This window comes from Ranitomeya variabilis, chromosome 1 (genome assembly GCF_051348905.1).
Source record: "Ranitomeya variabilis isolate aRanVar5 chromosome 1, aRanVar5.hap1, whole genome shotgun sequence".
Lineage (NCBI taxonomy): Eukaryota > Metazoa > Chordata > Amphibia > Anura > Dendrobatidae > Ranitomeya > Ranitomeya variabilis.
The window spans coordinates 645162446-645179629 of record NC_135232.1 but is presented as its reverse complement, the minus strand read 5'-3'; the positions used below and the strand labels follow the sequence as shown (position 1 = coordinate 645179629).

The 17184-nt window shown below is 42.0% G+C and overlaps 1 protein-coding gene across 6 annotated transcripts in view; it reads right to left on the bottom strand.

Moving 5' to 3' along the window:
* Positions 1–17184, bottom strand: part of DPF3 (double PHD fingers 3) — a 289293-nt gene that overhangs the window by 42299 nt on the left and 229810 nt on the right. For 5 of the 6 annotated variants that reach the window (XM_077261917.1, XM_077261926.1, XM_077261962.1 and 2 more), the window contains one exon: positions 6201–6329. The exons of the other annotated variant lie outside the window; for it this stretch is intronic. In XM_077261917.1, the coding sequence (XP_077118032.1) occupies positions 6201–6329 (129 nt within the window). The remainder of the gene's footprint in view (positions 1–6200; positions 6330–17184) is intronic. 6 annotated transcript variants of the gene reach the window in all.

Sequence of the window (17184 nt, the reverse complement as noted above, 5' to 3'; positions counted from 1 at the left end):
TTTTCACTAGGTTTCCACTCGGTATGCTTTATTTTAAATCAAAAATTGACTATGAGAGGAGAGGCGCTGCTATTATGTCTCCCATACAGAGAACAGCACACCAAGAGGGATTCTTTACTTTTTTTTCCTTATACTGACAGAGACAACAGCAGCATGAAGGAAATTATACAGCAGTTACTGTGCTGTGTAGATGTGAATCCAGCTGTGGGTTCAGTAAAAGACTAAATTAAAAGCTCAGCACATCATTCTATGTCTCACTTTGCTTCTTTTCACATTCAAAATTTTCCCTTCCAGTCTCAATGGAATATAATAGGAGATGTAATTTAATATCTCACTGGGATGGCAGTCCATCATGAGTAAAATGGAGATGAGATATTTTTTCAGAATAGATGATGGGCGGAAGAAATGGCTCACAGGTGGAAAAAGCTGCAGAATTGTTTTTTACAATATCTTACAACATTTCTTATTTTGATAGAGGTGGGGATTATGAGCTCACCACGCAATATCATCTGATGTTGAGGGTTGAAATCTGTGTGTCGGGTTCCAGGTCCTGCTGGTGAAGTTCAGCCAAAGATTCAGGAATAAGAGGAAATGAGTGGCACATCCATCCAACGATAAGTAAAAATTATTTCATACTTAGTGACTAAAGGCGCTTAGACGCCAGAAACGCATCAGGTTTTATATATTTTTGGACTCTGTGTTTTTAACAAACCTTTAATAAAAGTATGAAATAATTGTTACTTATCGTTAGATGGATGTGCCGCTCATTTCCTCTTTCCTTGTACAGTTCCCATTTAAAAATTGCTACTGTCCAGTATTCAGTGAGTTAGAAAAGCTCATCACCTGGTAAACAAGCAAAACTTTTGTCAGTTGATCGGATTGTTTTTACTGACATAAAAATAATCACTGGCAGCACATTGCACAATGCAATCTAGATGTGCAGCTGACAACATGATGCTGTATGTGAACAGAACACATTAATGATCAGTCTTCCACATAGTTTTTGTCACACCATGTAAATGGGTCAGTAAATGAGTGCCAACGACTTGTACATAGCTGATTGGTTATAGTTAATGGGACAAGATCAGCCAGTGAGTCTGTCAGGCAAATCATGCTGCCCAAACTGGGGGCAGAATGCATCACAGTCTGGCTGCATGATTGCAGCCAGGTACAGGTGCTTCTAACAAAATGAGAATATCATCAAAAAGTTAATTTATTTCAGTTCTTCAATAGAAAAAGTGAAACTCATATTAGATAGTCAGTACAGACAGAGTGATCTATTTCTAGTGTTTATTTCTGTTAATGTTGATGACTATGGCTTACAGCCAATGAAAACCCCAAAGTAATTATCTCAGTAAATTAGAATACTTTATAACAACAGCTTGAAAAATGATTTTAAAATCCAAAATGTTGGCCTACTGAAATGTATGTTCAGTAAACACTCAATACTTGGCTGGGGCTCCTTTTGCATCAATGTGGTGTGGCATGGATGTGATCAGCCTGTGGCACTGCTGAGGTGTTATGGAAGCCCAGGTTGCTTTGATAGCAGCCCTCAGCTCATCTACATTGTTGGGTCTGGTGTCTTACATCTTCCTCTTGACAATACGCCATAGAATCTCTATGGGGTTAAAATCAGGCGAGTTTGCTGGCCAATCAAGCACAGTGATACTGGTTTTTAAACCAGGTATTGGTACTTTTGGCAGTGTGGACAGGTGCCAGGTCCTGCTGGAGAATTACATTTTCATCTCCAAAAAGCTTGCTGGCAGAGGGAAGCATGAAGTGCTCTAAAATTTCCTGGTAGACAGCTGCGCTGACTTTGGTCTTGATAAAACACAGTGGACCTACACCAGCAGATGACATGGTTCCCCAAACCATCACCGATTGTGGAAACTTCACACTAGACCTCACGCAGCTTGGATTGTGGCCTCTCCACTCTTCCTCCAGACTCTGGGACCTTGATTTCCAAAAGAAATGCAAAATTTACTTTCATCTGAAAACAACACCTTGGACCACTGAGCAACAGTCCAGTTGTTTTTCTCCTTGGCCCAGGTAAGACACTTCTGGCGATGTCTATTGGTCATAAGTAGTGTTGAGCATTCCGATACTGCAAGTATCGGGTATCGGCCGATACTTGCTGTATCGGAATTCCGATACCGAGATCCGATATTTTTGTGATATCGGGTATCGGTATCGAAACAACATTAATGTAAAAATGTGTAAAAGAGAGAATTAAAATAAAAAATATTGCTATACTCACCTCTCCGACGCAGCCTGCACCTTACCGAGGGAAGCGGCAGCGTTCTTTGTTTAAAATTCGCGCTTTTCTTTCCTTTACGTGAGTCCCGGCTTGTGATTGGTTGCGTGCCGCCCATGTGACCGGGACGCAACCAATCACAGCAAGCCGTGACGTAATTTCAGGTCCTTCAGGATTTTAAAATTACGTTCCGGCGTTGTGATTGGTTGCGTCGCAGTCACATGGGCGACGCAACCAATCACAGCAAGCCGTGACGTAATTTCAGGTCCTTAAGGATTTTAAAATTACGTCCCGGCTTTGTGATTGGTTGCGTCGCAGTCACATGGGAGACGCAACCAATCACAAGCCGTGACGTCACGGGAGGCTGGACACGCGCGCATTTTAAAATGGGCGCGTGTCCAGCCTCCCGTGACGTCCCGGCTTGTGATTGGTTGCGCCGCGATCAACCAATCACAAGCCGGGAGGCTGGACACGCGCGCATTTTAAAATTTTAAAATGCGCGCGTGTCCAGCCTCCCGGCTTGTGATTGGTTGACCGCGGAGCAACCAATCACAAGCCGGGACGTCACGGGAGGCTGGACACGCGCCCATTTTAAAAAGCGCGCGTGTCCAGCCTCCCGTGACGTCACGGCTTGTGATTGGTTAATGGCGGCCATGTTGCCGGGACGCGGACCAATCACAGCAAGCCGTGACGTAATTTCGTCACGGCTTGCTGTGATTGGTCCGTGTCCCGGCAACATGGCGCCGTGACCAATCATAAGCCGGGACGTCACTGGAGGCTGGACACGCGCGTTTTAAAAAGCGCGCGTGTCCAGCCTCCCGTGACGTCACGGCTTGTGATTGGTTAATGGCGGCCATGTTGCCGGGACGCGGACCAATCACAGCAAGCCGTGACGTAATTTCGTCATGGCTTGCTGTGATTGGTCCGCGTCCCGGCAACATGGCCGCCCTGACCAATCACAAGCCGGGACTTCACGTAACCAAGTAAAAGCGCGAATTTTAAACAAACAACGCTGCCGGTTCCCTCGCTGAGGTCCAGGCTGCGTCAGACAGGTGAGTATAGCGATATTTTTTATTTTAATTCTTTCTTTTACACATTTATATGGATCCCAGGGCCTGAAGGAGAGTTTCCTCTCCTTCAGACCCTGGGAACCATCAGGAATACCGTCCGATACTTGAGTCCCATTGACTTGTATTGGTATCGGGATCGGATTGGATCCGATACTTTGCCGGTATCGGCCGATACTTTCCGATACCGATACTTTCAAGTATCGGACGGTATCGCTCAACACTAGTCATAAGTGGCTTGACACAAGGAATGCAACACTTGTAGTCCATGTCCTGGTTAGGTCTGTGTGTGATAGTTCTTAAAGTAATGACCACGCCTTGTGAATCTCCCCCAAATTTTTGAATGGCCTTTTCTTAACAATCATTTCAAGGCTGCAGTTATCCCTTTTTCTACCACACTTTGTGTGTCAATGACTGCCTTCTGGACACCTGGCAAGTCAGCAGTCTTCCCCAAGATTGTGGAGCCTACTGAAACAGACTAAGGAACCTTTTTAAACACGTAGGAAGCCTTTGCAGGTGTTTTTGTGTTAATTATTCTAATTTATTGAGATAATGACTTTGGGGTTTTCATTGGTTGTAAGCCATAATCATCAACATTAACAGAAATAAACACTTGAAGTAGATCACTCTGTTTGTAATGATTCTATATATGAGTTTCACTTTTTGTATTGAAGAACTTTAATAAATTAACTTCTTGATGATATTCTAATTTTGTGAGAAGCACCTGTATGTCACCCACTGAAATGCTCTATCATTTCAGAGAACATACACGTTGAAGACTTGCTGGAGACCAGACAAGTCTGGCATAGCTCCTGAATGGAACTTCCCAGGGCCATTGCAGATGATTAAAAGGTCTCTCCCTTGCTTGTACATAGGAAAAGACCTGTCAGTCAGCTGCAGGAGTGCTGGGAAAAGCCAAACTAGTCTGGTTTCCAGCTGTGGTCCCAGACCAGATCTTCAAAGTATGTTTCAGAGAATAATAGACCTTGCTAAAATTGTGCAACCGGGTTGCGATTCATGCTGCTCAGTTTGGGCAGCATGAATTGCCTGACAGGTTTCTTTTAATGGCCATTTTAGAATTGCTAGATTTTCTGCCTGAAATAAAAGCAGATCAGCGTTTATTAATGGAGCAGTTTTTTCATTATATGTGACTGAACAATCGTTAGTTCATACAGATCGTACATCCGCATACAGTTTATTATTGGCGGCACAGCCCTGTTGACACTGGGTGATGTGCTGACGTGCTGACAACAAAGATTTTAATATACGCATAAAATATGCAATTAAATGTCAAACTAGAATTTGCTTGTTTGCGGTTTTGAGTGAACATGACAATCTACGGTGCGATTTTCATATATCATACTTCATCTTTACGGTATTGGCAACTGTAAGGGCAATATTCTATTATAAGCTTTTTTTTCAGGGGTCTTGGGAGCTGGACCTAGTAGTCTATGTATAACCGGTGGTGTCTGTGATAGAACAAGCACTTTAACTTGTAATTAAAGGTTTGTTTTCCTTGTTCTATCAGTGAAATCCGGGAAACACTTGTTGGATGGAATACAACTTTAAAAGATGGAAGTTATCACTTTGTGTAAAATTATCAGTTTTTTTTTTGTAATTTTACACAATTATTCATCAGCATGTAAGATGGCACATAAAAACCAGGATTATACTATACACTTACCTTACTGTAGTTGGTAATGTAAGAAGAAAATAATTTTTAGGTCACTATGACCTTTTGTGGACTAACACACAAGTTTTCTGTGCACTTATTCTGAGGACAAATACAGTCTAGCAAGACTTCTCGTATTTGTCACTAGTTATATTGTTCTATTATTTATTATTACACCAATAGTAAGCTATTTTCTGTGTTTGTATTTCGGTAATCACCAAGAAATACTTATAGCTAGTAACAATAAAAATTGATCAAACCAAACATGGCCACTTCGGATAGTTTACTAGACGTTCTGTGCAGTATCTCTGGTGGCAATTTTTGCTTTTAGAGTTAAACCACAAAGTGAGGCTGGCCACACACAGCCAAAACTCACTTATCTGCAATGGCAGCACGATTTGTGCTACTATTTGTCACTACGTTGCATGCCGTTTCAGCCAATTGTGGCCAGCCAAATTGTGTGGTCTAGTCTTAATAGCAGAGCCATTTGTGCTGCAGAGATAATTATTCCAACTTGCTACATTACTTATATTTTTAGACTTCTGTTTAAGTTTCACCCTCTGCTAGTGAATAAAGCTAATAAATAGCACAGAGCAGTCATTTATTAATTGTAAATCAGAAATGGGAGATTTTGAAATGGATCAATTAAGGTATGGATTAAGGTAAGGCCTATATGGCTTCACATGGCACTTGATATGAATGTTGCAACATTACATGCAATTACTATCAAAGTCAAACTCTGTTAGATCTTTGATTCCAAGCGGCACGTGACTTTGCCTCCATAGAGTTCAATGTAACTTATGTGCAACTTGTGACTATGTTTTTTTACATTCAAATTGAGGATAGCCGTACAACAGCAGGTTGCACATATGTTTTTGGTTCTATGCCTAGCATGAGAAATGTTTCTGTGCAACCAGAGTCAACGTGTAGCGCCAGCCTAATAGTCTGTAATTTTGGCTTACTTTCATTTATTTCAATTCTTAGCTTTGGAGTTACAAACTTGCCATGTTAATTTCAAATGCAAACAAACCTCAACATTGAGACTAGCAAAAAATGGTATTTATCACATCCCCCTGCCTCCTCTTTTTGATTATGCCATGCACTTATTGATGACCCTTGGTTCATGCTGTTACTTCCAAGTTTATACACAATTTCTCAATTAAGGATCATCGTGAATAAATTCAGAGCAGAAAGAGGAATGACCTACCAGAGCGTCCGCAGTCAGCACAGGACACAAGTTCTTCTGGTTGTCCAGTTTTCTTGTTAATAGTTGAGTCTCCAAGGCAAAAATCACAGTAGTTATTGGAAAGTATAGCACCATCTGTTCCTTTGCGAGCTAGAAGAACAGTAACATTGTTGTGGTAAATTACAGGAAACTTTTCATTCATTTGTAACCTCCAAAGTATGTAGCCTCCACGCTACGGACCATGCTGATGACAAATTATTAATGATGTAATACCGCAGCTGTGCATAATTTCTCAGACACCTCTTCAGCATGACTTGGTTGTCTCCTGCTGCCCAGCTGTTAAAGGGGTTGACCAGGACTATTTTATTTTTTCACTATGGGTCTAAAAACTAACAAACAGGTAGTCGCTAACAGAGGCAACTACCTCTCTGTTCTATCCGGCACTGGGTCAGAGTGGTCACTGTTTGACCAATCCTGCCGGAGATTCATCTGGTTCACATCAACAGAGCGGCTCTTTTTCTTCCAGTCTGCTCTTTTGAAGGGGAGTGACTGTCGACCTTATGCGGATTGACAGCCACCTCCCCCCGGTTAAGCAGCAGGAAGCTGGCTGTCAATCAGCATGATGTCTGCAGTCATATCCCTTCAACAGAGCGGAAGAGAAGCCACTGCTCTGTTGAAGCAATGTCAGCGGGAAATGCAGAATTTCCAGTAGGAGCGATCTGTGACTGCTCTGTGCCGGAAGAGATTGGTGCTGAGCAGAACACATAGGCAGGTATACTGTGGCATGTAACAGTTTGGGCACCCCTGGTCAAAATTGCGGTTATTGTGAATAGTTAAGCAAGCTGAAGATTAAATGATCTCTAAAAGGCTTAAAGTTAAAGATGACACATTTCCTTTGTATTTTAATAAAAAAAAGAATATACACTGCTCAAAAAATAAAGTGAACACTTAAACAACAGAATATAACTCCAAGTAAATCAAACTTCTGGGAAATCAAACTGTCCACTTCGGAAGCAACACTGATTGACAATCGGTTTCACATGCTGTTGTGCCAATGGAATGGACAACAGATGGAAATTATTGGCAATTATCAAGACACACTCAATAAAGGAGTGGTTCTGCAGGTGGGGATCACAGACCACATCTCAGTACCAATGCTTTCTGACTGATGTTTTGGTCACTTTTGAATGTTGGTTGTGCTTTCACACTCATGGTAGCATGAGACAGACTCTACAACCCACACAAGTGGCTCAGGTAGTGCAGCTCATCCAGGATGGCACATCAATGCGAGCTGTGGCAAGAAGGTTTGATGTGTCTGTCAGCATAGTGTCCAGAGGCTGGAGGCGCTACCAGGAGACAGGCCAGTACACCAGGAGATGTGGAGCGGGACGTAGGAGAGCAAAAACCCAGCAGCAGAACCAATACCTCAGCCTTTGTGCAAGGAAGAACAGGAGAACTGCCAGAGCCTTGCAAAATGACCTCCACCAGGCCACAAATGTGCATGTGTCTGCACAAACACTTAGAACCCAACTCCATGAGGATGGTCCGAGTGTCCGACATCCACATATGGGGATTGTGCTCACAGCCCAACACCGTGCAGGATGCTTGGTATTTGCCACAGAACACCAGGATTGGAAAATTTTGCCACTGGCACCCTGTGCTCTTCACAGATGAATGCAGGTTCACACTGAGCACATGTGACAGATGTGACAGAGTCTGGAGATGCCGTGGAGAGCGATCTGCTGTCTGCAGCATCCTTCAGCATGACCAGTTTGGCAGTGGGTCAGTAATGATGTGGGGTGGCATTTCTTTGGAGGGCCGCACAGCCCTCCATGTGCTCGCCAGAGGTAGCCTGACTGCCATTAGATACCGAAATGAGATCCTCAGACCCCTTACCCCTTGTGCGACCATATGCTGGTGTGGTTGGCCCTGGGTTTCTCCTAATGCAGGACAATGCCAGACCTCATGTGGCTGGAGTGTGTCAGCAGTTCCTGCAAGATGAAGGCATTGAAGCTATGGACTGGCCAGCCCATTCCCCAGACCTGAATCCGATTGAGCACATCTGGGACATAATGTCTCGCTCCATCCAACGTTATGTTGCAACACAGACTGTCCAAGAGTTGGCGGATGCTTTAGTCCAGGTCTGGGAGGAGATGGAGACCATCCTCCACCTCATCAGGAGCATGCCCAGGCGTTGTGCAGTAGGGAGGTCATACAGGCACGTGGAGGCCACACACAATACTGAGCATCTTTTCCTTGTCATGAGGCATGTCCACTGAAGTTGGATCAGCCGGTAATTTGATTTTCCACTTTGATTTTGAGTATCATTCCAAATCCAGACCTCCATGGGACATTCATTTTGATTTACATTGATAATTATATTTTATTGTTCTGAACACATTCCACTATGTAATGAATAAAAATTTGCAACTGGAATATTTCATTCAGAGATATCTAGGATGTGGTATTTTAGTGTTCCCTTTATTTTTTTGAGCAGTGTATTTCATCTTTCATTTTAAAAATTGGCAGCTGAAAAAGCCTGGGCACCCTGAATGTTAGTACCTAGTAGCACCCAGCTTGTAATTGCTTTTTGTCTCTAGCCAAGAGTTTTTCAATTCTCGTTTGAGGGATTTTCATCCATTCTTCCTTGGAAAATTCATTCTTCCAGTTCTGTGAGATTCCTGGGTTATCTTGCATTCACTGCGATTTTCAGGTCTAGCCACAGATTTGCAATGATGTTCAGGACAGGGGACTGTGAGGGCCATTGTAAAACTTTCAACTTGCGCCTTTTGAGGTAGTCAATTGTGGATTTTGATGTGTGTTTAGTATCATTATGCATTTGTAGAAGCCATCCTCTTTTCAACTTCTGCTTTTTTTACAGATTGCTGTTCAGTTTGCATCAAGAATTTGTTGAAATTTCATTTAATCCATTCTTCCCTCTCTCTGTGAATTGTTCCCCGTGCCATTGGCTGCAGCACCACCCCAAAACATGATTGATCCACCCCCTTGCCTAATGGTTGGTGAACTGTTCTTTTCCTGAAATTCTGTGCCCTCTTTTTCTACACATACCTTTGTTCATTGTGGCCAAAGAGTTCTATTTTAACCCCATCTGTCCACAGGACTTGTATCCAAAATGCATCAAGCTTGTTTACATGTTCATCTGAATATTTCTGATGCTGAATTTTATGGTGAGGATACAGGAGAGGTATTCTTCTGATGACTTTTCCATGAAGGCCATATTTGTGCTGGTGTCTCTGAAAAGTAGAGCAATGTACCACAACTCCACAGTCTGCTAAATCTTTCTGAAGGTCTTTTGTAGTCAAGCTGGGGTTCTGATTTACCTGTCTAGCAAACCTACGAGCAGCTCTCACTGAAATGTTGCTTGTTCTTCCAGACCTTACCTTGACCTCCACTGTTTCTGTTAAATGCCATTTCATAATTACATTTCAAACAGAGGAAAGGGCAACTTGAAAACACTTTGGTTTGTTCTTACAGCCTTCTCCTGCTTTGTGGGCCTCCATCATTTTCATAGTGCTAGGCAGCTGCTTAGAAGAACCCATAGCTGCTGTTTTTTGGCACAAGGTTAGAGGAGGCTGGGTTTTTATAAAACTGGGAAATTTGCATCACCTGGCCTTTTCCTAACGATGATAATGACCCCGTAATAACTCTTAACAGGCTAATTAAGGTCTAAAACTTTGATCAAACTTTTCTGACCACATAAATCTCTAAAGGCTGAGTCACACATAACGATATTGTTAACGATATCGTTGCAACGTCACACTTTTGGTGACGTAGCAACAATCCCGCTAACGATCTCGTTATGTGTGACAGCGACCAACGATCAGGCCCCTGCTGGGAAATCGTTGGTTGTTGGGGAATGATCAGGACCATTTTTTGGTCGCTGATCACCCGCTGTCATCGCTGGATCGGCGTGTGTGACGCCGATCCAGCGATGTGTTCACTTGTAACCAGGGTAAATATCAGGTTACTAAGTGCAGGGCCGCGCTTAGTAACCCGATATTTACCCTGGTTACCATTGTAAAAGTAAAAAAAAAAAAACAGTACATACTCACATTCTGATGTCTGTCACGTCCCCCGGCGTCCACAGGGTTAAAACTGCTTTCGGCAGGAGCGCTACTAATGCACGCGCTGCTGCTGAGAGCTTCCCTGCACTGACTGTGTCAGCGCCGGCCGTAAAGCAGAGCACAGCGGTGACGTCACCGCTGTTACTGCCGGTGCTGACACATTCAGTGCAGGGAAGCTCTCGGCAGCAGCGCGTGCATTAGCAGCGCTCTTGCCGAAAGCAGTTTTAACCCTGTGGACACCGGCTGGGGACGTGACAAACATCAGAATGTGAGTATGTAGTGTTTTTTTTTTTTACTTTTACAATGGTAACCAGGGTAAATATCGGGTTACTAAGCGCGGCCCTGCACTTAGTAACCCGATGTTTGCCCTGGTTACCCGGGTGCTGCAGGGGGACTTCGGCATCGTTGAAGACAGTTTAAACGATGCCGAAGTCGTTCCCCTGATCGTTGGTCGCTGGAGAGAGCTGTCTGTGTGACAGCTCCCCAGCGACCACACAACGACTTACCAACTATCACGGCCAGGTTGTATCGCTGATCGTGATCGATGGTAAGTCGTTTAGTGTGACTCCAGCTTTAGGGTGTCCCAACTTTTGCATCAGCCCCTTTTACTTTTTGTAATTTTTAAAATGAAAAAGATGAAAATATATTCTGTATTTTTTCAAATTATAAGACACTTTTTTCCCAAAAATTTGGAGGGAAAATAGGGGTGCGTCTTATAATTCGAATATACCTTACATGGAGCGGGGTGGAGTGGGGACCCAGGGTTGCTGCTGGCAGAGGCAGGAGTGGGGCGATGATGCGGGCCACGGGCTGAGAGGAGTGGGTGTTCGGAGGTGCGATGCTGTGGGTGTTCGGTGGTGTGGGGGCTCCGCCGACATTTTGTGAAAGCCCCGGAGCCCCTGTACCTCCATGGTTTACATTGCGTTTGACTCCGGGAAAATGGCCACCGGGGGCGGTGTATGCACAGATGGAGATGAGCAAGATTTCAGGAGATGAGATTTCCATCTGCACATGCACGGCCATTTTCCAAGACTCCACTGCAATGGAATAAAGTTTTTTTCTTGCTCCCAAATTTAGTGTGCATCTTATGATCCAGTGCGGCTTATAAACCTCAAAATACAGGGGTTTTTTTTTACCTCAAAATACATATGAAATGTGTCATCTTTAATTTTAGACCTTTTGGAAATCATTTCATTTTCAACTTGCTGAACTGTTCACAATAACAGTAATTTTGACCAGGGGTGCCCAAACTTTTACATGCCACTGTAGGTAGCAACAAACTGCCTGTTAGTTCTTAGGCCTGTAGTAATAAAAAAAAATATGTAATCCTGGATAACCCCCTTTAATAACATCCTGTATGACTGACTACAATCATTAAACTTGTAATAGACAGAGTAAAAACTACTGAGTAATTCACAACAGCAATGCTCCATTCTCATGATCAGCTCAGGGCATAGGTCATCTACGTACTCAAAAGCACAAAACTTGCACTATGAGTCTGCAAACATTAATATTTTCCTGGAGTTTAGACCCTTCCCTCTATAGCCAATGTTCATTTTTGAATTATTGAATTTTTTTCCTCCCTGTCTTCCAAGAGCCATAACTATTTTATTTTCCAGTTGACATAGCCATATGAGAACTTCATTTTTTTGCAGAACGAGTTGTAGTTTTGAATGACAAAATTCAGGCCTCATGCATACGTTCAGTATTCGGTCAGTATTTTACCTGAGTATTTGTAAACCAAAGCCAGGAGATAAATGTAGAAGTGGTGGCAGGTTTTCTATTATACTTTTACTCTGATTGTTCTTCTCCTGGTTTTGGCTTACAAATACGGAGATAAAAAAAGCTCAAAATACTGGACATGTGCACGTGGCCTAAATGTTCTGAAAATGGGAGAAAAAATACTAGTGGTGTGAAATTGTAAATAAATTAAATTCTGCACTGGTTTGTTGGGTTTTGTTCTCACACCATACATAATGTGGTAAAATTACTCAGGACTCTCCAGGTCAGTACAATTACAGCAAACTTGTAGATTTTTCTTTTCACTTAAACCTTAACGACCATTGATATGCTTTTTAATGGCGGCAGTTAAGGGTACTTATTCCTCAGTGCCGTTTTTTAACAGCGCTAAGAAATAAGGGTGTAGCGCCTCCCAGCGCTGGAAAATCTCCGGGGTCTCGGCTGCCTGGGGTAGCCGATATCATGGAGAACATGATTGGGGTCAGTTTTTACCATCCCCAGTGTTGCGAGTGTCGTTATTCACTGAATAACGGCGACCGCAAAAAAAAGAAGTCCGATTTCCCATTTATTTCTCTCTCCTCTGATATGATCTAGCACATTAAAAGAGAGAGAAATGGGGTCCCCTGAACCCCTCGGTACCTCCAGCACCCCCCGGTCCCGTACTTCGACGTTTTCTTCCAGAAAAAAGATCTGACAGCCGATACCTGGCAAAAATAGAGGATTTTTTCTATTGGTTCATTTTGATCACTGTGATAGACCCTAGGTCGAGCTAGGTTAAGGTTGGGCTGGGGTTAGGGTTGGGGCTAGGACTGTGTTGGAGTTAGGGTTGTGGTTAGGTTTATGGTTAGGGTTGGGATTAGGGGTGTGATGGGGTTTGGGTTAGGATTAGGGCTGTGTTAGGGTTGATGGCACCACTATTGATTCCAGGCAATTTTGCATTCAAAAAGTCAAACGGAGCTCCCTCCCTTCTGAGCCCTGACATGTGCCCAAACAGTGACTTTCCCCCACATACGGGGTATCTGCGTACTCTGGAGAAATTGCACAATTAATTTTGTGGTCCACTTTCTTCTGATACCCTTGTGAAAAAAAAAGTTTGGCTCCAAAGTACATTTTTTGTGAAAAAAGTAAAATGTTCATTTTTTGCTTCCACATTGCTTTAGTTCTCATGAATCACCTGAAGGGTTAATAAACTTCTCGAATGTGGTTTTGTGCACCTTGAAGGGTGCAGTTTTTAGAATGCTGTCACTTTTGGGTATTTCCTGTTATATTGACCTCGAAACTCACTTTAAATGTGATGTGGTCCCTAAAAAAATGGCTTTGTAAATTTTGTTGGAAAAATGAGAAATCGCTGGTCAACTTTTCCAAAACTGCTCAACATTTCCAAAATTGTGCTGATGTAAAGTAGAAATGTGGGAAATGTTATTTATTAACTATTTTGTGCAATATGACTCTCTGATTTAAGGGCACAAAAATGAAAAGTTAGAAAATTGCTACATTTTCAACATTTTTGCCAAATTTTAATTTTTTCATAAATAAACGCAAGTCATAGCAAAGGAATTTTACCAATAACATGAAGTACAATATGTCACGAAAAAAACAATCTCCACATCAGTGGGATCCGTTGATGTGTTCTAGAGCTATAACCTCATAAAGTGACAGTGGTCTGAATTGTAAAAATTGGCTTGGTCATAAAGTACAAAATTGGCTCTGTCAAAGAAGAGATTTTTTCTTAAATTTGTAAAAATAAATAAATGTAGGTTTGTGTCTCCTTTTTCTGAGACCTGTAACATTTTTATTTTTCCACCAATTAAGCTAGGTGAGGGCTTGAATTTTGTGTGATAACCTGGTGTTAGAGTTGAGCGAATTTTTCAAAATTCTGTTCCAATTGGCAGCAAATATTGGTTTCTGCAATATTCGCTAAACGTCATTGGAGTCAACTGGAGTAGAAATTACCGAACATGTTCGGAACCGATCATCAATTAAAAATTCAGCACAAATAGGGTACCAATATGGCACGAATATGGCAAATTCAGATTCGGCGACCGATTCCGAACATATTGGCTCAACTCTAGTTTTGATCTGCTTTTATTGCGTTTTTTTTTCTGGGTGACGCAATTTTAGCATCCTAATTTTTTTTTCTCATTGGAGCAAATGAACGGATCGAGTTAATTAATTTTATGTTTTGATAGAGCAGACTTATGAACGCAGCAATATCAGATGTGTTTTTTTTTCTTTATTTTTAAAGTAGAAAAGGGAAGGTGATTTGAACTTCCATATTTTTATTAACATTTTTTAAAACTGTGTTTTTTAAGTTTATTTCTTAGTCCCCTCAAGAAAACTGAGCCTGCGATTATGTGATTGCTTACATTTTATATTGCAATACCATAGTGTTACAGTACACAGTGTAAATCCTGGCCTGCTTTGAAGGTCAGCATATTGCTTAGGTTTAAAGGAGAACCAAGATAGCAGTGACTAGGGCCTTTAGCAGGACCTCTCGGCTGTAATGGTAATTTATGGGTGCCCCGTGATCACGTCACATGGTTCTGATGGGAGCTAGCAATCGTGAGTAGCAGCGACCTTTCCATTCTATCAGAGATGGACAGCAGCATTTAAATGATGAACAACCATTAGAGACAGATGCCTGCTATGTAACATAGCCGATATCTGCTGCCTGTGTAGAAGGTTCAGCTCCTAAGCCAACTCCACCTGTGATTAAACCCACAATCACATACATTGGGTATGGACAGTATTCAGACCTCGTTAAATTTTTCACTCTTTGTTTCATTGCAGCCATTTGGTAAATTCAAAAAAGTTAATTTTTTTTCTCATTAAAGACTGAAAAAAAACAGAAATGTAGAAATTTTTGCAAATGTATTAAAAAAGAAAAATTTAAATATCACATGGTCATAAGTACTTTTCATCAGTAGTGAGTAGAAGCACCCTTTTGAGCTACTACAGCCATGAGTCTTCTTGGGAATGATGCAACAAGTTTTTCACACCTGGATTTGGGGATCCTCTGCCATCCTTCCTTGCAGATCCTCTCCAGTTCCATCAGGTTGGATGATGAATATTGGTGGACAGCCATTTTCAGGTCTCTCCAGAGATGCTCAATTGGGTTTAGGCCAGGGCTCTGACTGGGCCAGTCAAGAATGGTCACAGACACAAACGCAAAATGCACGTCGGGGCTTTCCCTTGGCGTGCACAATTGTGCCCTGTTCCCCGTTCCCACATGGGTAAGCATTAAATCTTGGCAATATTAGCAGCACTTTATCCCCTGATGTTTGGGAGCATTGCTCGTGATACTATGTGGTTACTTGTTCACTGAGATTAATGAAGGTATTTCACACACATGCCCCACCAGGGGTCTGGCATTAACTATCTAGGTGCCAAGTGCAGTTTGTTACCATCTCAACTTGCATATATTGGGGATCAGTGGCACTGGTGCAGCCTGGTTTCTTTCCTCTTAATGTGACTTTGTTGTGGTTTTTTAACTCTGTCTTGTATTACACCAGGGTTTTTTAACCCACACTATTTATGTGAGGTTTGTTGTATAATAAAATATTCTCTTTTTTTCACCATATTTTTGCATGCAGCCTCAATTTTTACTATTCATTGGAGTGATTACTCTGTTGTCGATGTAGGTTCAGTATAATTATATGTGAGTGACTCCATGGGGTCCCAGAACGGGGACCATATATTCTTTTTGATTACGAGATGTCAGTAATTGTTAATAATGGTCACAGAGTTGTTCTGAAGCCACTCCTTCTCCTCCTTTTATTTAGCTGTGAGCTAGGGTCATTGTCTTGTTGGAAGGTGAACATTCGGCCTAGTTTGAGGTAAAAACACTCTGGAAGAGGTTTTCATCCAGGATATCTCTGTACTTGGCCGCATTCATGTTTCCTTCAATGGCAACCAGTCATCCTGTCCTTGCAGCTGAAAAACACCCCCATAGCATGATGCTGCCACCACTATGTTTCACTGTTGGGATTGTATTGGGCAGGTGATGAGCAGTGGCTGGTTTTTGTCCACACATACCACGTAGAATTATCTCCAAAAAGGTCTATCTTTGTTTCATCAGACCACACAATATCTTATTTCTCATAGTCTGGGAGTCCTTCATGTGTTTTTTAGCAAACTTATGCAGACCTTTATATGTTTTGCACTGAGGAGAGGCTTCCATCGGGCCACTCTGCCATAAAGGCCTGACTGGTGGTGGGCTGCAGTGATAGTTGACTTTGTGGAACTTTCTCCCATCTCCCTACTGCATCTCTGGAGCTCAGCCACAGTGATCTTGGGGTTCTTCTTCATCTCTCTCACCAAGGCTCTTCTCCCACAATTGCTCAGTTTGGCTGGATGGCTAGGTCTAGGAGGACTTCTGGTGGTTCCACACTTCTTCCATGTAAGGATTATGGAGGCCACTGTGCTCTTAGGAACCTTCAGTACTGCATGTGACTTAAATAGGAGTGTCTGAGCAAAGGGTCTGAATACTTATGACCATGTGATATTTTCTTTTTTAATAAATATGCAAAAATTTCTACTTCAGTTTTTTTTTTCAGTCATGATGAGGTGCAGAGTGTACATTAATGAGAAAAAATGAACTTTTTTGAATTTACCAAATGGCTGTAATGAAACAAAGAGTGAAAATTTAAAGGGGTCTGAATACTTTCCATACCCACTGTATATGTACGTTATATTGCTTCAAGTGTTTAAAGAAACAATCCAGCAAAAAATATATATATATTTTCCCCCCATCACCCTCCTAGTGATTGTTTATCACGTTGCTCATCCTTCTGTCTGCTTCTGATCACATACCTTCCTTTACTTCAGATTTTACCAGACTTTCTACTTCTATATGTTCTTTAACAATCCAGTGATACATCAGCACAGCATTATATAGATAGTTAGAGCAGGTACCATGATTGTCTGCTGGTAGAACACTGCAACTCCACTCCCCTTTATTTTGTCTTAAAAAAGCAAATAGATTAAAAATATACAAGTAGAGGCTGAAAAGTCATCATCTGCATTTACAGAGGTGTCTAATTATAATCTGTAATTGTGATAACTTCTGTTTTATCTGTGGAAATATTGTATGGTACAGTCAATGCTTCTGGTGACTCCCCTTAAAAGAACAAAATAAATGTGTAATTCCCAGGGTATCACTATGAGATCACACAATCCAT